The 20,630-nt window shown below is 41.9% G+C and overlaps 1 protein-coding gene across 2 annotated transcripts in view; it reads left to right on the top strand.

The window, feature by feature from the left end:
• Positions 1–20,630, top strand: part of syde2 (synapse defective 1, Rho GTPase, homolog 2 (C. elegans)) — a 44,658-nt gene that overhangs the window by 1,524 nt on the left and 22,504 nt on the right. Inside the window, exons 1-4 of one of the 2 annotated variants that reach the window (XM_008406210.3) lie at positions 1–690; positions 7,420–7,712; positions 8,393–8,783; positions 18,013–19,145. The exon at positions 1–690 is cut by the window's left edge and continues 1,191 nt beyond it. In XM_008406210.3, coding sequence (XP_008404432.2) covers positions 1–690; positions 7,420–7,712; positions 8,393–8,783; positions 18,013–19,145 — 2,507 coding nt within the window. The remainder of the gene's footprint in view (positions 691–7,419; positions 7,713–8,392; positions 8,784–18,012; positions 19,146–20,630) is intronic. The other variant, XM_008406211.3, reaches the window with a different exon arrangement.

Below are 20,630 nucleotides of genomic sequence, written 5' to 3'. Positions count from 1 at the left end.
ACCTGGAGTCAAAGGCAAAGCTGATCAGTAAAAGCACGTCCAGCTTGCCAATGACCAAAAGACCCTCATTAGTCCGGTCTGCCAGTGATGGAGTTATTAGGTATCAAGGCCTACCTTCATCTTGTACTCAGGCAACCAGACGGGAAAGTGCAGAAGTCTGTCATGATAAAGAAGCTTTGGAGTTAAAGAAGCATGAAGAGGCTGAAGTCTCAGGAGCAGGTGAGCTCTCTGAACCGGAGGTGCTTTGCAACGCCATCAGCAGCGACGAACTGCTGCAAAATGTTGGAGTCGAGGAGGAACATGGCGGACGGCTGAATGAGAGCAACGGTTCGGTCAACAGCCTCACAGGTTCTACAGACAGCAACGGCGAAGCAGCGAGTCATCGGGGTCAGGAGGGCAAGCAAGAGCAGGCCGAAGTCCGGACACAGGTGGTCCAGTCGGTCAGCAAAGCCTACGGTGTTACTGTGAACAAGATGCAAGAGTGGATGCACAAGGGTCGTCTGCTGTCGTCCGAGATGAAGCAGCGCATTGAGGGTTCGTCTTTACCTCTCGGTGGAGGCCAGAGCCAGGATTGGTCCTCCACTCAGGCTAACCTCGGAGGCTGCAAACCAGGGGTCCCGGTTCGAGGGAGTAAATCAGTCAAGGTTAAGTCGTCTACAGTCAAGTCTGCAAGACAGCAGCAGCAGCCAGGTAGGAAGGCTACACAGGGTGGCCTCGTCTCCAGGGGGATCCTCTACCCTCCTTCCTCCCATCTGATTGTTGTCATCCTCCTCCACTCATAGTAGACTCCGTCTGGTGGCGGTCCACCCTTCACTCCTCCACTTTCGGATGCAAAGCAAAGGGACGAGACACCTCAGACCTCTTGCTTTCCTTTGTAGGGGTTCTCTAACCGGTGGCGGGCTTTGTCCTTCACACTAATTTAGCAGCATTTTAACACTAAATTAATTGCACATGAGGTTGTATTTCAAAATACTCACAGCATAGATCCAGTAACAACTAACTCACTCTTCTGTTAGATTGTTCCCAGTGGTGTTGGTGGTGGGGTTTTATGTGTGTGTCTTTGTGTTTGACATGTATATTTTTTATTTTAACGTTTGATTCTGAGGAAAAGGTAAAATAATTTTATATTGCAGTTTTTATGAAAGACACGGAAACATCTGTATCAGGAAACCACAAGTGAGCTCATTAGTCAGAAGATTTCTCTGTTTAACGTATTGCCACCAATTTTACAGCTTTTCTTGACCAATTTGTAGCTAGAATCTGTACAGAACTTGGTATTTATTAGTTTCCATGAACCACACAGTTCTTACTCTCATTTTTTCCTCATTTATTTTCTTCCACATTCTCTCTTCTCCCCGTCTCCGCTGAGCTTTTCCACAGCTGTGGCCAGAGGAATCCAAGGCGGGAGAGAAGCCACTGCAGTATTTTTCTGCTGCGCTCGTGGTGTGTGATTTGTTTGAGAGAAGAGGGGGTTGTGCTGTCATGTCGCTTTCCTCCCCAGTCATTTGCTCTTGACAGCCCAATGGTAGCTTGCATTTTAAAGAGACTTTGAGTTGAATTTTTGAAATGCCATTCCTGTTGTTTAACTAGTTTGAGTTGTGTCACCTAATTCCTCACCGTGACTGAACAAAATGAAGGGTGATTAAGCGTTTATTGAGGTCATTGCTTGGTAGCTCTTCGATACTCACTTAAAGCTCTTGTTTGAGTCGTTTGAAAATGCCCTTTGATTTCTTTAGATATCAAACTTTAGTGTAAAGTTAGTAAGTCAAATGTCCTAGTTTGACTTCATACAATTTTTTTTGCCCCAACTTTTCCATTCAGCACTGTTTCTACACATATATAGCTTTATGCATAATATCTTTTGTGAACATAAGCCTGCCTACGCAACTCTTTGCTTTGTTTGTTCATGTTTGTTATGAAGTCAAAAGACTTATTTTGTTTTGGTGTGTCAGAGAAGGCATGCTGGCAGGTGGGCATGATCCAGGTGTGCTGTTTTCACCTGGCATTAGGTCATGAGTCATGCATTTGGTAAATATCGCGTTAAGTCTCAAAAGAATTTGGCGGTGATGTTTCTGTGCCAGTCTGACTGGAATATTTTGAAGATGTACAGACTTTCTTTCAAAGTATAAAAAAAAGAACAGTTTTAGTGCTGTATGCTGTCTTTAAAATAGTTTAACTTAATTAAGTAGTAAATATCTCAGAGTAGCCAACCTGTTAGGGCAAAAACTGGAAATGGAAAAAAAAAATGTTTCAGCTGCTAAAAATATTTGAATCGTTATCTTGAAGTGCTAACATTTACACACAAGACCTCACAGAAAACAGACGCTTTAGCATTTCATATTTTTGATTATGTAAGCAGAACTTTAAATGTTTTGACCTTGTCTGTATTAGCAACTTCCCAAAATCTTTGCTGATTTTTTTTTACCAAGTTGCATTTGCTTCAAAATATAAATTTTATGAAATGTAATGTCTTTATTTATAAGTTTCATTAGTTGAGGTCAATAAAGTTTCCTTTTTTCCTCCAACCTCCCAGCTAATTTTACTAAGTTGCGCTAAGCTTAGCTCAACTTGTGACTCTTTAGATTTATGACAAAGGCATCAAATTAAAAGTTAAAACAATATTTCCAAACCTTTTACCTAATCTTTTTGAAAACAAGGAGTTTAATATGTTTTTGCTTAATTTTCTAAGGCATTACTTAACTTCCTAAATCCATCACTATTTGCTGGTCCTGGAGATTTAGACTTGGGCTCTGTGTGTGTTACCAGCAGTGGTTCTTCTGTTTATTGGGTAAACCAGTTCAAACAATTGAACACAGTAAATCAGCAAGTCACATAACAGCTTAACAAATTTAGTCATCTGGATGTGATGAAATCGACTTTCTTAAATTTAAAAGCACTTAAGTGAGCTTAACGTTGAGATTTTAAAACACAATCATTTATAAGGTTTAAAGAAAATGATCCATACATCAGCTTGTTGATTTCAGAGGCTCAGAGAGTGTTTTCAGACGAGCTGGAGCTAAAAAAAACCCACCTTACATCCAGACTATGCAGAACTCCATCTTTAAACTCACAATATGTTGAACCTTCAGAGAGATGAGCTGCAGCAGCAGAGGACTAGACCAAAATGGAAGCTTAAAACTGGACTTGCTACTGAAAAAAGCTTCATGGTCCGATGAGTCTCCATCTCTATGGCGACATTCGATTATCAGAAAATCATAGATCAATCCTGCCTTGCATAACCGGATCAGGCTGGTGATAATGAAATGGCAAGGCTTTTTGAGTGTTGTTGCTGACCATGTTCATCAACATTATACAGTTATCTATGTGTATATTATACACATGCACCCTTACATAAATTTGTTGTGTTTTGAGAAAGTGTCTTCAGAAACACATGACACAACTGGGGGTGGCGGTACAAAGATTGTCTTGTCTTATAGTATGCATAAGCCTTGACAGATTTATTGATGTTGCAGATATGAGCTGGAAGAAACTTGAGGCATCAGGGATCGTACCGGGATGGTTTTACGACATGTTTGAGTCATGATGGCGTCTGCTGCAGGGGGTGGGGAGAACACTAGTTTTTATTAGCTTTTAAGGGACTTCAGAGCTTTTTCAAAAGGGCTGTTATTGTTATTTCAGTTTTTGTGCTAATTAAGCCATTTCTGTGTCCTCAAACTTAAATTTTAACCAGCACAATAAAACCCCAAAAAAAGAAACACTGAGAGAACTGCAACACAGAGGAAAAAACTTGGCTCTTCAGCCAACATATTGAGGACTGACATGTGATGTAACCCTGAGCGATCTTAGCTCTGTCCTTGTGTAAAAAGAAAAATCTACACTGACAATCCTCATTAGCATATGAATGAGTGTCAACAGGAATGCATGGCACCCAGCAAAAAGATTTGCTCTAAAGGGAGCTCACAAACCCCGTATACACAACAAAGTTGTGTCTGTAGGGAGCAGAAAATGAGCTGCTGTGTGTTTGCTCCTATCAAAAGAGAAGCCTGTATGACGAAAAGGAAAATCAGGAAAGAAATTAAAAGCCTATGGGAAAGTGGATCAAGTGCTTTGTCTTTGTGGAGTAAAAGATCCAGCCACTCATAAGGTTTAGAGATGAACGTAAGTGGGTTTACTCTGTTTCTCACACGGCGCAGATCTGCTTCGGCACTAACACATTTTTCCTTGGTAACTTTGCAAACCTTAACACTCCTCCCCATCTGTGCACCACTTCTTTCTTTCATCCTCTCTTTCTTTTAGTCTTGTCACAAAGACACAGTCCTGTATTATTGGCTTTGGCCATCTGTTACCTTCAGGTCAGGGGTCCGTCAGTCCTCTCTGCAGTGATCACAAGAGAATTTAGGCTCCAAAGAAGCTGAAAGGGGCCTTGACAGTTTTCAATGTACATACAAGTTTTAATACGACATTTTCCATAAGTGTTTTTGTTGGATTGGTTTTGTGGTTGCACCTTTTCTTCCTTTTCTTCTAAATAGAGAATTTATGTATTTTATTTATGCATCTTAGATGCTTTATTTTGAATAACCAAATGCCTTTTGGAGGGCATTAAACCTGCTTCCTGCCTTAACTTGAAGGATGAAATTGTACATTTACAATATTTTCCTTGAAAACTTATTAACCAACTAACAAACTTAGCTTTCATCTCATCTTTGCTACTCATAATTATTCCTTTTTACTATTTCATTTTGTCCTTACGTTGCCTCTTTGAATATCTTAGTTTATTTCAGTGTTCTTAGAAACTCTTCAATTATATAACCACAATATCTCTTGATGTTTTCTAGGACAAAATCCCTAAATTCTTAGCAATCCTTTGTCTGTTTTTATCAGGCTAAATAACAGACTGAGAGGTGAACGAGGCCTATAAATTGTCTAACATCTGACAGCAGTTAAAAGAGGCCAGAATTTTACAAATTGGGTCCAACTTGTCCGGCTTGTTGTTTGTTTTGGAAGCTGCTGCTGCTGTAAAGGAGTGTGATGGTGAAAGGAGACGGCAGCAAAGATTTAAATCTCCAGCCGTGGTCTGGAATGCCGCTCGTGTCGGAACATGCTTCCTTTTCTCGTTATGAAAGACCCCTTGAAGAAGACAGCTTGTCGACAAAAGCGCCGTGTGTAGTCTCGGCATCAGGGTCAGTAGATCTGGAGAGGTTTTGGTTCTAATTGCTCCTTTTTTTTTTCAAATAAAAATATTTTGTTTTGTAGAAATAAATTAAAAGTGACTTGATTTCTATATTTAAGGTTGCTCTTTAGCTTTGTTTGAAACTCGAATTTAAACCAAAACGTCTTTAAATTCGAGTTTCTCTGGTAAGAAATTGAGTTCATTGTTGCAAATGATCAGTTTTAGGTAAAAAGGTTAAAGTTTTTAGTATATTTTTCCTTACAAAACAAAGTTAATGGTGCACCGTAAGTACAATCCCTCGTTTTCTGCTACAGCACATTCTAACCTGATGAATTTTCAATAAAAATTGAAAGGCTACCTGAAACGCAGCCAGACTGGAGCAGATAAAATCATAGCATCACAGATGAGTGCAGCCTGGCAGTTCAAGCCCACACAGTCACGCATGGAACTCAGCGAACCAGCAGAAATAAAATCCTGGCTTCTCCTTTTACCAAAACCTCTAATATTACTCAACTGCAGGTCCTCAAAAATCCCTAATCGAGATTTTGCAAACACACAATACAAATGTGATTCTGAATGCAAGTCCTCTGTAAATGAAGCAAAAAGAAGGTTCTGCTTGTGTAAGACATCAAATGAAAAACAAGAAATGTTGTTGTTACTCGTTCAAGATTAGGATTTTACTGTGCAAACAAAGCTGATTCAGAAATCAAATTAACTGGAATGTTTACAACAAGGTGGAGCGCAAGAGAGTTTAATCCCCAACTTAGATTAGTCCATTCCCACATAATGTTCCAGCTGTAGCTCAGGAAAGATTAACCCCTTCTTTTGTTGCGGTGTAATAAATTTCAGTGTGTATGTTTATGGGACAATAGTTGCTTTATAAAGCTGTAGATCTCTGGAAAACTGCTAGGATTGGCCTGTGGACTCTAGGCAAGGCATGGCAAGTTTATTTGTGCTGCACCATTCAGAAAGAAGGCAAAGTGTTTTACAAGGAAATAAAGAAAAAAATCCCATTACACACAATAAATATAGTATGAGAATAATAGTAAAATTTGAATATAAAAGAAATAAATGCTAGAAAGAACATTGAACACAAATAAATAGCTCAGACATAGATGATGTCAGACGTAGGAGTAACAACCCATTGGTATTATGGACACCATGCAGGTGTCCATAATACCTTTAGTGACCCACTCACATGAATACAAATGTTCTTTACAGTTCATCATCTTGCTTTTTATACATTCTGTCCACAAGCTCACTTCTGACATACCTGAGAACTCACTCTTCTCACTCTTCATTGGCACTATTACAACTATATTTTATGCTAGATCTTCTGTACAGAATGTTGAATTTTCTAAAAGAAAGTAAAAATATCCCCAGGTTTCTAATTTGCTCTGCTACTCAGGCATGCGTGAAAAGAGAATTTTCTGGAGAAGTTGGCATTAGAGCATGTTGGAGGGGCTCGAAGGAGAGCTGGAGGGGATCAAAACAGTATTTTATATGAGCCTGCTCTACAAGTTAGAGCAGGATGCTGGCCTCCTTCTGCACTGTGCTTTACTTGTCACACTCTTGTGCACAGTTGTGTTTTTTCTTCTCTGTGCTTGCATCTGTGATAAATTCTTGCATCTTCTTAGTATCTGATTGGAAATCTCCTCCTAGCGGGAACTGTTTTCTCCAGTCCCTCGAAGCATTAAGTGCTAATGCAGGTCACGTCCGTATTACCGGAATGTGTTTTGTTTGTTTATTTTTTTAACATGTCTTCACTTTTTTACCAGTCTCCTCCTCCTTCTTCTTTCTGAAACGTTGGCTCTTTCTTGCATACTTTTTTCTGATCTGCTACAGCAGAAGGTATGCGTGCAAAATCCCTCAATTTCCTCTTGGAAGTGTGAGTTCACAGATTCCCAAAGTTAACCCTGAATGGGGTTGTTTCTGGAAATAATGCTGGAGGGCATTGAGGGAAATTATGATAGTCCATCTACCTTTAAATCCCTGAAAGAAGAGAGAAAAAAATTAGCAAAGAAATATTTAAACCACCTGGCATTACTAAATATTTTCACACTTGTGGTTTGTTGATGTAAATGTTTTCTTCAGCCTGTTGTGACTTGAATAGTTTCAGATGAAACATCCACTTCTCTAATTCAGTTCACATCAGTAATTACTGAAATTATACTAATCAAGATGATTATTAGTTCCTTTTTTTAGCCCAGGAAATAACTTTGTCATTTTATTTTCCGGCCTGCTGCAGTCTCTCTCACGGTCTGCCTTTGTGTCCTCCACTTTCTCAGCTTTCATTGAGAATTTCCAAACGCCGTGTGCTAACGGCAGAGAGGCCAGCAGACTGACCAACGAGCCTTCATCATGGAGCCCGCAGCTCACCACCACCATTACCGTGTCCAAAAAGCGCAACTGGCTGCAGCAGAGCTCCCAGCCAAAGAGTCACTGCACCAAGGATGAGCTGCAAGGCATGCTGGGAGCTGAGGAGGGCTGTCAGCTTCCTCCTGTTCCCAGCCCCTCGCCTGAATTTATGAGATCCACAGGTGGAGCGCCGCCACGGCCAGTACGCCCACAGATCCCTCAGGTTAGATCCTCCACAGATGTATGAGATTAAGGTGGCTGTGTTAGCTTAGCATTGGTGGAAAAAGCAGAAACGGCTATGACAGGGTGAGTCTTTTTACCAAGTTACAACTAGAGGTGTCCTTGTGCTACTTTTTCACTCCTGATATACGATACCGATATTGACCTGATACCGTATCAGTATGCATCATTCATTCTTTTATTACATATTTTGTGGTGTGGAATGTTAAAAGGTAATTACTCAAACAGAGAGCAGCAGTCAACAACAACAGGCATGAGAACATGCTGATATCCAACAATTTTAGATGCTGGCTGATAAAATCTGATGCTCAACTATTGGCTGATATCAGATCGATTTCCGATATTAGTATCAGATTGGAACACCTCCAGTTGTGACCAAGCTTTAATGTAGTTTATTATGATTTTATATGATAGACGTAAAACACAGATGTGAAGTGGAAGGAAAATGATACATGGTGGTCAAGACATTTTTTACAAATAGTAATGATAAAGAGAAAAGTGTGGGTTGCATTTAGAGTAAATTTAGCCCCAAATTAGAAACAAAAGCAGAATCACAAAGATTAAGGAACACAGCAGAAAAGTCAATGTTAAAGTTAAATGTAAAGAGGGTAAGACTTTGAAACAACAATGGTTTGAAACTCTATCTATTTGTTTTGTCTTCAGGTGGTGGTTGGTCAGTGTAAGGTGTCTCCTCACCCCCGGAGTGTGGACCCATCGGAAGAGAACGACGCAGATGACGAGGGGGAGATTTGGTACAACCCAATCCCAGAGGACGATGAACCGGAGACGTCCCGTCGGCCCTGCATTCGGCTGGTCATCCCACCACAGGGCGAAGCGCAGAGGCGACCCGGCAGGGGAGCGGACGTGGCTCAGGTCGGCTGGACAGCGGAGGGTTCCAGCGGGCCGGAGGCGGTCATGGAAGGTCCCAGTAGCGGTACTGGAGACTTGAGTTCGGGGAATGCTGCACATTCCACGGAGGCGCTACATCTGCACAGACAGATGCTCGCGTGCAAACCTCCAGAAGAGGGGGGGCCCTCCTCCAGCAGACCAACAGGTAATACACAAAAAAAACCTCTTTATTGCTTCTTTCTTTGTGCAGACTTAGTCATTCATGCTTTTTCATTTATTTTATTGAGATGGTGCTTGGGGCCAATTACTTTTTGTCTCCATCAATCATTCAGCAGGTTCTTGCGGTTTGCACTGATTATAGCCAACGCTGACAAGGATCCTAATCAAGGATTTTTTTTTTTGCTCTACAAAATAAGAGCTAAAAATATAAAATATTTCATGTTTAAATGTAAATTTTAAAGGCAACTTTCATATAAGTTTAAATCTTTAAGTTAAGACAGCCTTTTCATTGTTTTTGCTTAAAATGTAAAGCTCATCGGATATTACATAAAGAGACAAACTGTCTTATTCTTATGTTCTTTTCTTTATCAGAGCGGACAGGAGTCAATCCCCGTCTAATCATATCCTCCCATATCAGTGTCCCTCATTAGTTCAGCTCAGACAGACATTAGACAGAAGGAATCCAACACTGACATTCCTCAGAGGAATGATATCCTCTTACTTAACACCGAGTTCACACAATGATCTGTGATCTCTGGAGGTTTTTTGTTCATGAACAGGGACGGATTCTTGACCCCAAGAGTTTCTGAATAACCCCAGACATGAATCATTGCACTTCTCCTTCACTTTCTTTGCCTCCTCTTTACTCGCCCACCCGTTAGCGACGACAGGATGATGACAGCCAGCACACGGCTTCCCATCTCCCAGTGTCCTTTTCTTCTTCTTTTTTTTCCCCTGACTTCCGACTTTTTGTTCTCTGTGATGTGGCAACATGGTAGTTTGAATTATTTGGCACATCTTCATCTGAGCCTTTAATTATAACGCTTCTCTGTGGCACGCAACAGCCATTACAGTTGTACGAACACAAAAGCAGTGTGAATAGTGTGGCTCATTCTTGGGCTCTTGTTTCTCCCAGCGACAGTTTGAAGGCTTGAAATGAACACACTGACTGCTTCCCTCCACAAAGAACCAAAACCACAGCAACCAAGACCCGAAACCTTTTCAAACTATATATTTTCTATATTCTTCTGTGTTCTGAGAATTTTGCACCAACTAGCTTTAGCAGCAGCAATGATTAGTAGCTGATAAACTCCTTTAGCCTGATTGTGTAGCGTCCAGCTAACTCCTGGCGCTCAGAAACATCATGCATGGTTTAAAAAAAAAAAAAAAGAAGAGGACTGTCTGTCCTGCCAGACTTTCCTTGTGGGATTAGAATTAATCCAGTCCCAATGAGTCTCAGTGTGCCGGTCCAGGAACGGCTCTAATCAAACTGCACAGTCTGCCTCACTAATCATTCAGCTCAGAGCTAATTAAAAGCTATTCCTTAGCACACCTTTTATAGAACTGTGTTTCTATTTGTTGTCAAATTGAACATTTCAGGCATCAAGTTGGACAATATTGAATGTTAAAGAGGCTTGTTTAATGAAACGGTATTCTACGGTATAACTCCATCTAAGTCTGAGAATGTCCCTGTTCCATCTGACAAAAAGCATCCCCTCAGCATGATGCGGCCACCACCTTGTTTCTCCATAGGAATAGTGTGTTTGAGGTGATGTATATTGGGCCAAATGATCAATTTTAGCTTCATCTGATCAGAGTTTATTCCCACATGTGTTTACTCTCTTCCTTACGGCTTTCTTTCAACAATAACCTCTTTCTTGCCAATCTTTTCTTTTTATAAATACCATGTCTGTGGAGTGCAAACTAAAGTTTTCCTTCTGACAGATTCAGAAGGAAACCTTTATTGCTCCTCTGATCATTACTTTTTTCGTAGATATCTCTGTAGGTTTGAAATGTGAAACGCTGTAGAGGAATAGCCTGGACATGAGTTATATATAAGTCTTTTACTTTGCTACCATTCAGAAACCTGTACTAAGTTTATGCCTTGCAGTAAATATTTGTGTTTTCCTGCAGCCAGGCCTGTGATGGTGTGGTTTTACTTGTTGCTGTGAAAATGAGAGCAGCACGTAGCGGTGTTGTTTTCTTTTTTCCCCCCGTTTTTCCCTCCTGCTCCGGAACTGCCTGCTGCATGTTGACTTTGCAGTCGATTCCAGCGGGTTTTGGTGACGCCATCCCTCAGTTTACTGCAACAGAAACGAAGCCGCGTCCCCTGCTTTGTGTCGTCAACCATCATGGAGGCTCGTTAGTGTGGTGTGGATACAGCGGGTTCGCTTTGCCTCGCTGTGTGGCTTCGTCTTCGGTTATAAACGGCCTCGACCTTCAGAGTTTACTGTGGGCATTGCGGTTGCTGTTAACAGAGTTTGTATTGACTGCAGAGGGACACTCCTCCTCTTTAAACTGGTGGGGGGAGGGGGGTGGGTTCAGGGCAGCAGCCTGCAATGAGCTGTCAGCCTCTCATCTGTTGATCAAAGAATCAGGAGCTGGAAATCAGGAAAAATGTAATAATATTAATAATAATAATTCAGACTGCTTGTCTCCCTCTGTTTTAGCAAGCAAGAGTTGTTATGTAGCTATTTAATACTGAAAAAGTTTCTAATTTGTTAAAGAAAGAAAATCATTGCAGCTTAGATACCACATGTCCTTCACACATTCACAAACTACTATAAAATGTTTCCAAATAAAGAGAAAAGTTGTAGGAATGACTTGATAAAGTGTCTTAATCGTAACACAAAGTTATGCAAACACTCTGTACTGGAAACCATCAGGTCATGTTGCCATTTGGATGCTTAAAGTGGCTGAACTGGCAGCACACCCTGTTCAGTCTTCTGATAATTCAACTAATTTACATTATTTTATGTGGCGGGACCAGATTAGGACTGCAGGACATCAGGAAAATGAACAGTTGTGACACAGTTGGCTATAATTGTGCTGACACAACTGCCTTGTTGCTGCAAGGCAGTTGTGAACCCATCCATCCATCCATTTTCTTACACCCTTGTCCCTCAGTGGGGTCGGGAGGGTTGCTGGTTCCTCTCCAGCTAGCGTACCGGGCGAGAGGTGGGGTCACCCTGGACAGGTCGCCAGTCTGTCACGGGCAACACAGAGACACACAGGACAAACAATCATGCACACACACACTCACACCAGGGGCAATTTGGAGAGGCCAATTAACCTGACAGTCATGTTTTTGGACTGTGGGAGGAAACCGGAGTACCCGGAGAAAACCCACCATGCACAGGGAGAACATGCAAACTCCATGCAGAAAGACTGGGGACGGGAATCGAACCCAGAACTTTCTTGCTGCAAGGCAACAGCTCTACCAACTGCGCCACTGTGCAGCCCAGTTGTGAACCCATGTTTTTGTTTTCAATCACAATTTCCCCTCCGCTTTGTAAATTGAAGCATTTTGTTGACTAGAATGTATGTAAAGTCCATACAAATGACCAAATACGATATTTATATTTAGAGTGTTTATGCAGATCACTTGAAATATAATAAAATATCAAAACTGGATTAAACCAGACCTTAGCGAATGCAATAATGAGCTCAGTGACGCTCCAATGGTGACTTGATGTATCTTGCAGCTCTCGATGTTTCATTTCTCTTATGTCATTGCTTTGGAATGCACTCAGATGTCCTTTATTTTTATGTTTTGGTTTGTAGTTAGGTTATATTTTAGTGACTGTTTTCACTTTCATGCAGACATCTCCACTGCAATAACAGAAGTGTTTGCCGAAAGCAAACAGACATTGTGAAAAACACTCCATGTTAGACATTGAACACATCACTTCATGCAAATACGTTGAATATTTTCAGATAAAAAACTGTTTTTAACTGCTTGTCATTCATTTACACCCACTACATTTAGTACGATAGCATTTTCTCCAAGAAACTAAACCATTCAGTCTGTGGTTGATTATTTTTAGTAATGCCTTAAATATCTGGGTTTTTAGGAGTTAAACAGTTTATTTCATCCTGAGGTCTTCTAAATATTCTCAGTTCCAAGAGGCGTTTGGTTAATTAAGTCCACCAAAACATGGTTCTCCTCCTCAACAGTCACAGGTGTCGAAGCGCTATGGCCTGTGTCGGCTTCAGTCCACTGGGATTTATTTGTTTAGCTCCAGTTTTACCCGTCAGTCTTGCTCCTTTTCCTGTCTTTTCAAATGAGGCCACCCTGACCAAACTTCAGACAGGGTCCCAGTTTGTTCTCCAGTCCTGGCAGAAGAAAGTTGGTTGTCTGGCGAACGAGTGACCAGTGTCCTCTCTGTTCACCTCCCTCTGAATACACAGCAGCTGCTGCTCTTAGGCAAATAAAACATCAAACAACAAGCCCCCCCTGCAGACTGGACGGCTTGCTTGGAGACAGCAGACGCATCATTTGGCTCCAACACACTTATTTAATCTAATTTACCCTGTAAGTCTTTAGTTTCTTACTAACATCTGTGTTTTGATTAAACCCAACATGGTCAACTATTGCTGCAATGTCTCAAAGCTTTCATAATGTGGTATGTAGGAAATGTTTCCCTTTGTGCAGACTAGTAGCACATCACCATTTCTATCCGTACCAAGATATAGGAATCAAGGCTTTTGACGTTTGCAAAACCCATTGAATTCCTGTGATTCCAATTCATCTTTTAAACTTCCTGTTTCTTGTTTAACATGAAAATGAGCTCATGAAGGATCCACTTTCATCTGGCAGACCAGAAAATTGACAGGCCTCTTACTTATTGAGCATGAATAGCAACGTCTGCTGAATTAATGAAGTAGTATAAATGTAGATGACTCTGTCCGGTTGGCTGCTTCCTTTTCCCTCGCCGGATACACTACAGACTCCTTGTGTGCTGCCTACTGAGTGACTTTTTGTGCATCTGAATGCTTTGTTTGTATGGACGATAATGATTGATGGACTTTGGGGGTGGTGAACTCACTGGTGTGTTTCCAATCTGTTGTTCTCTTTGGAGCCTGTTTAAGGGAATCTGACTTGGCCAGCACTCAAAACTGGATCAGAGCTATTTCTGGACTTGTTTTGGTCTCGTTGGCTGCAGAGTTCCAGACTTGGCCTTGGTTGATAGCGTTATAGGCAGAGAGTACAAACCTGACAGTTCAATCCCTGAAGCTAATCTTGGCTGATGGGTTCGGCGTTTGGATCTGGAGGAAGTCAGCAGCCCTTAGCAGCAGCATTGTGCAAACAGCCCTGGAAAACCAGAGCAGATTCCTCAACACAGAAGTGAAGTTCAGGTCACATAGTTAAGATTTTTGATTTCTCTTTTGACAGGTAAAATTAATCATCATGGCAAAACGAGGAATATTCTCTCCAAATAAAGAGTTCTGATGGTATTCTTTGCCCAATTCATCAAAAAAACCCCAACCAAAATCCTAAAAATTTGACAAAATTGTTTCATTGATCCATCACATTCAATAATTTTAGCATTTCTAAATACAACTGATTATTTAGAGGTATTTTATTTAACAATGTGTTATTAACGGATATGCTTTTAGAGATAAAGAAATTAGCTTTTGTCCGGAACGTTAGGGGTCACCCTGGACGGGTCGCCAGTCCATCGCAGGGCAACACAGAGACAGACAGGACAAACAACCATGCACACACACACACGCACACACACACACACACGCACACACGCACACACACACACACACACACACACACACCCATAAGGAGAATCTATACTGACAAATTAACCTAACATTATCTTTTTGGACTGTGAGAGGAAGTCGGAGTACCCGGAGAAAACCCACACATGCACAGGGAGAGCATCCAAACTCCATGCAGGAAGACCCCAGGCCGGGAATCGAACCCAGAACCTTCTTGCTGCAAGGCAACAGTGCTATTAATATTTTAAATATTAAAATAAATATTACCTGAAAAGTCCCTGACAAACAGAACTTATCTTTTCACACCGGTATTGAGTTCTTCATTTTTGTCCTTTTCTAAGTGTCTTGTAAAAATCTTTGCATGCAGCTTTAATCACTTAGTGAGTCCGTCAGAGAGACCAGCTGACACTAAAATGCAAAGCTCTTCAGGATGTGACTCACTTAAAGTGGATGTGGAGTGATTGTTCCCTTATCGCTGTTGTTCGTTTCCCAAGAGGAAATGTTGTCATTCGTTACTGACAGGAATATTAATTTAATGTTCTGAGGAAGCGGTTAAATGTGGGCTTGTCTTCAGTTTATTATTGTATTGCAAATGTTTATAACCTTGTAAGTTTTCTCACTTTGCTGACCAGAATTAGCACCTGTTGATTTACAGCAGGGGAAAAATTGCCGCAGTAGTGTAAAAATGTTGAGTCATATACTGCAAGTATCACTTTGACAGGGTTCTAACTGGCTTGGTTACTTAGGCAGGGCTTTTGATGAGTACTGTAGTGCGACAACCAGACTTCTGCAGCCTGTAAAAAACCATCCAGAACCAAAATATCCAGAACTGAGTGAAGAGGAGGCAGCTCAGCTCACTGTGGAGTCCCAGAAACTACAGGACCAGCATGTCATTCACACTTTTATTTACACTTGCCATGTTTGCCAGCACACACCCTGGCCCGTTTTGTTTTTACGTTTCACACACTTGTGGCTGACATGCTTGTACGAAAACAGACATGCAAGTGGATACAGGTGGGCAGCCAGGAGCAGCAGATTGTTGTCTCCCCTCGAGGCTTATCAAAGTTTGCTCAGGCTCATTTTGCTCATTTTCTCTTTCTCACACACATGCTTAATCAAACGACAGCTGAGATTATATGACTGTCTTGGCGTGGGCTGCAGCAGCAATTTGTTTTGTGGAATGGATGGAATAACACAAAAACAAATGATTAGTTTGTTGTAACTTTGGTGCACGCCTTCACTCTGCACCTGTTTAATGCTGGTATGGTGAAAAATCAGGGTCATAAATTCCTGGCCTTTGTTAAAGGCTGTCGGATGCCGGGTGCCTGAGGGGGCGGCGAGGTCAAGGGGCCGTGTGTGCGCGCTCTTTTTTTTTTTTATAAATGCGCTCTCTCTTTGTGTTACAGTAATGTAGGGACTGGAAGAGCATGGTAAATGTTGGGGGTGGGCACAGTTACACGGCTTAGGTGACACCCATTGGAATGTGGACCTTTTGACCTTTTGACCTCGGAACATGGCCCTGGAGGGTTGAGTGTCAAACCATCGCCCCTGAACCTCAGCTTGTAGGTGTCACATTACTCTGCTGGCTGCTGCCACAAGTCCAAAGGCTACAAAGCAAGCCAGCCTGTGTGTGTGTGTGTGTGTATGTGTGTGTGTGTGTGTGTGTGTGTGTGTGTGTGTGTGTGTGTGTGTGTGTGTGTGTGTAGAGGAAAAACTATTAACAATGCAGTCGTCAAGATGCAAATCTTGCTGAGAGAAAGAACAACAGAGGGAGTGAGAATGAGCTGTGATGATAAAGTAACTTCTTCCTGGGAGTTCCTCAGGGTGTCACCTCTGGAAATGCTTTAAACTAACATCACAATGCTAAAAGTATTTGCTTTGGTGAATTACAACTTGTGTGGAGTGTTTCTTGTCGACCTGGTAGTTCTCATGTCCAGTGTGTTTAATGTTTGACTCACCAGTCACACGTCCAAGTCAAACAAACTGCAAACCAGGTGATTCTGGTTAACAGTGAATTTTTATTCATTCACATTTTTATTGAATTAAAAAATAATTTACAATTATCAACAGCACATATCATACATAGCCTACAAGTTGGTAAAATGTTTATTTTATTGTTTACTACGTCTAATAATTTACACAACAAAGTTAGGACAGTCCTAGCTATTTTCTGAGCTACTGTAATAATTCTCTGCAGTTTCCTAAAATTCTGTTTTGTAGAAAGTACCTAAAATAGCTGCTTATGTGCAAATTACGCTTCCTGAGATCTCCACTTTAAAATACTTTAAATTTGCGAGGGAGCTATGTCTGATTTTAGCACTCTCTCTCCTACGACCCTTGTTTTAGCCTTGACTGTAGTTCTTTGTGTACTGCTCCCCTCCCCAGATGTTGTTTGGTAAATTTGCTCCTCCAGGGCCCTCCGCCCATATTCTCCATTTTCAGAGCCCCTCTGTCTGGATTACTGGCAGGGCGCTGTGACAGGCAGACACCACTCCACCCGTCTAAAAGGGGGCTTGATGAGGAATCTGAGAGAAAAGCCGTGTTTGTACGTTTACCAGCCAGCTTGCCAGCCTTGCAGTCGACCCTCCAGACCTCTGAGTGCCTGGACAAGGGGCGCCTTTGTCCCTGATCTGCAGGGCTACACCCTGACCCACTAGTGCTCCCCATCTTACCCTCTCTACATCCTGTTGCACCTCAGTCTTTTCACTCTCCAGGCCTGCACCCTAGAATAGCACAGCAGGTCTCCTCTGAAACTAGAGCTGGTGAAGTTGGCAGGGCCTGGCTCGCTTTCTACTTCATATCTCTCTGTGTTCGTTCGCCCTCTGAGAAAATCTGAACAAACTAGGAATAATCAGAAATGTATTCCTACTTTCAGTCCACAATAGCTAAGAAGGATATTTTGTAAAATAGAACATTTCTGCTCAGCTTGGACGTCTCGTCCACATATGAACTGAGGTTTGGTGAGAAAAACATAGATTTTAAGACTGAATTCCAATATGGTGGATTTGGATATCCTGCAGATAATTAAAACAAATATTTAGACTCCCACTTTGCACATGCCCACGATAATTTTCTGATTTAGAACTGCAACAGTTTTTATTGTCTCCTCCAGTGAATGTGACTTCAGTTGTTAGCTGAAGAAATTAATAACTGAGAAGAACAAAAACCTCAGAAAAATCCTAATAATTTTATTTTGGACGAGTGCAGCGATGTTTAGCTAATTTTTTAGGTGCGTTTCTAGTTTTGTAAGCAAATAGAACTGACATAAAAGTATTTTCTACACATTTTCTTTGAAGTTGTTAACTTTCTTAATGACTGTCTGGCTTTGCATATGGAGACTTTAACAGTACTATACAGTGTTGGATGTTTATATAAAGTGTTACACAGAGATTGTGTTTACCACTGGATTACTGGGCTGCATGTACGCCTAATCATATGATGATATGCCATAACGGTGTAGCAGAGACTGTAATTTATGGCTCCTGCATACCTTTCCTTTGCTTTTACGTCCTTTTCCCCTTTCTGTCTTCTCGAGACACTGTGTAATTACTTGTGATAACAGGTTAAACTTACATACAGAAAGCAGTAGCCATAGTGATTTGGGAAGCTTGCATGTGATGGCATTTGTTGATTTTCTTATAGATATTTTATAAGAATTACAGTTAATTTGGATATCATTTCTTCTGTTGTTTCCATTTTAGATGGACCTGACCTGCCCAACGTCGTTAGCTTCTCTCCTCCCTCGAGTCCAAACCCAACCAAGAAGAGCAGCTCCATCAATTGGTCCTTCCCAGACAAGATCAAGTCCCCACGAACAGTCAGGAAGATTTCCATGAAGATGAAGAAGCTTCCCGAACTCAGCCGAAAGCTCAGCGTCAAAGGGACCCAAAACAGCAACACAAGTAGCATTGGAAACAGTCAGCTTGAGCCAAGGGCCCATTCTCTCCGGGCCACCGGCAGCGGGTCCGAGACCGTCACCCAGACTTCCGGTCCACCTCGGTTAGCCCCATCCGGAGGTGGGCCGGCGAGCCGCAACGTAATCTCTCGCTACCACCTGGACAGCAGCGTCTCAACACAACACAGCTTCAACAAGAAGAAGAATAACGGCAGCTCAAAGTCAGCCAGCAAAGGCGGCTACCTCAGCGATGGTGACTCACCGGAGCTGGTTGCCAAATCTGGCAAACATGGCTCTGCCGAGGGGAAGGGCGGAAAAGGCAAGGATGCTGAGGGAGGAAGTTCTAGACTCAATGGCACCGAGCTGGACATTGATGCTTTCCGCCATTACAGCTTCACAGATCAGCCCAAGTGCAGCCAGTACATCTCTGGACTGATGAGCCTCCATTTTTATGGTGCTGAGGACCTTAAACCTCCACGCATCGACTCGCGAGAAGTTTACTGTGCGATCCAAGTCGATTCGGTTAACAAAGCACGAACCGCACTTCTTACCTGTCGAACATCGTTCTTGGATATGGACCACACCTTCAACATTGAGCTGGAGAACGCACAGCACCTCAAGCTGGTGGTGTTCAGTTGGGAACCCACGCCGAAACGGAACCGTGTCTGCTGCCACGGAACGGTGGTGCTGCCCGCGCTCTTCAGAGTGACACGCACCCACCAGCTGGCGGTGAAGCTGGAGCCGCGGGGGCTGATCTACGTCAAGTTGAACCTCATGGAGCAGTGGCAGAACTCGCTGGACGGCGGGCCAGACGGAGACAGAGAGCCGCAGGTGTTTGGAGTGGAGGCGTGGCGGGTGGTGGAGAGGGAGAACACCGGGCTGATGGTGCCACTCATCATATACAAGTGCATCAACGAGATCGAGAGAAGAGGCTGCCAAGTAAGTGTGTTTGAATGTTCACTTTACCATTGATGTTTACTTAACTGGGGCCAGCTTTGGCACTTGTAATTGCTTTGTAATTAAGTGCCTTATCACCTTCTCAGCTAAAGTTTAGGGGCATTGAATATTAACCAGAAGGATTCAATTATCTGAGTGATGGGAGGATGGAGCAAGAGATGAATAGATAACTTAGAGCATCGTCTGCAGTAATGTAGGAGTTTCTCTGGTTTGTTGTGGTGAAGAATCCAGAAAGGAAATCTCTGAATTTCCTTTCTGAATTTGTCATGCATCATGACTGAAAGAACAAGATCCTGGACAGGTGAGAATCATCCCTTCGTTCTGACTCCGTTCACAACTGGGTAGTTCAGACATTCAGTCAGGAAGCCTTCAGAGTGGCCGCACTTTGGAGGTTTTCTCTGTTTCCCTTCACTTAAATATATTGCGTTGCTCTAAAATCCTAAAAAAGCTGCAGTCAAATAACAAATAGCCCTCCTCAGATGGAAGACGGTGCCTCGTTTTTGATGTTCACAGAGTATAAAAGCAGCTGGAGAAAAACTACGGATTCACAACATCCTTTTAGCTTTGTGGGATGAATGCTCGCCCTGCAGCCACTAATGATGTTGAATGAATCAAAAAGCAGCACACATAATGTCACAGAGTTGCTGCCATGGGCAACACAACTGCTTTATTCAGTGAAGAGACAGATGGACGAATTAAGACACTGATGTGGCAAAGATGAAAAGGGATACAAGGATTCTAAACTTTCTTAAAATAATGTTAAAATCATCTCTTTTTCACTCAATATAATGTGTTTTGAGCTGAATATATGCAAAATGAAATGGAGAAAATCGAGAGTTGTATTTTTGCTTTAAACAGCTGGGTGTTGTGATCTCAGGGATCTCAAGTGGTTGTGCAGTTCAGTCTGATTAACACCCTTAATATATTATTTGTCGAGGACAGATTCAGTTTTATGTTTGTTGCAGTTTAAAAGAAAATGATCAGTTTTGGATTCTTGTCAAAAAATCTGAATTTTGCTGGGATTTAAAGACTGAACAATTGTAGCTTCAGTGGGAGTTTCTTAAAATGAAGATTAATTATATTTGCATGTGAAGTTTTAGTCTCATCACATGTTTTGCCTTGACAAGAATGCATCGTATGGTTTTATATGATTTCCTGTCCCTGGGATACAAAATATGATGTGACACAGAAATCTATTTCCCTTAACCATAAGACAAGAAAATCTATCTTTCAAGTAAGACGTATGTCTGCTGATCTTCATGAGTCAGTAAATGGCTACAATAAACCTGTCCGTATCTACAGTCCACTGTACTGAAAAGCTTTCAAACAATAAAAACTGATGAAAACTATCAGATGAAGACCCTAGATTTTGACACACACTAGAGAGTGGAGTCTCCAGGTCTTCTAGTCTCTCTTATGGGAAATACTTTAAGGATTTTGCACTCATTTTATTGGGTGGATCATTTT

This window comes from Poecilia reticulata, chromosome 4 (assembly GCF_904066995.2).
Source record: "Poecilia reticulata chromosome 4, P_reticulata-male-v2, whole genome shotgun sequence".
NCBI lineage: Eukaryota > Metazoa > Chordata > Actinopteri > Cyprinodontiformes > Poeciliidae > Poecilia > Poecilia reticulata.
This window is presented reverse-complemented; position numbering and strand designations above follow the sequence as displayed.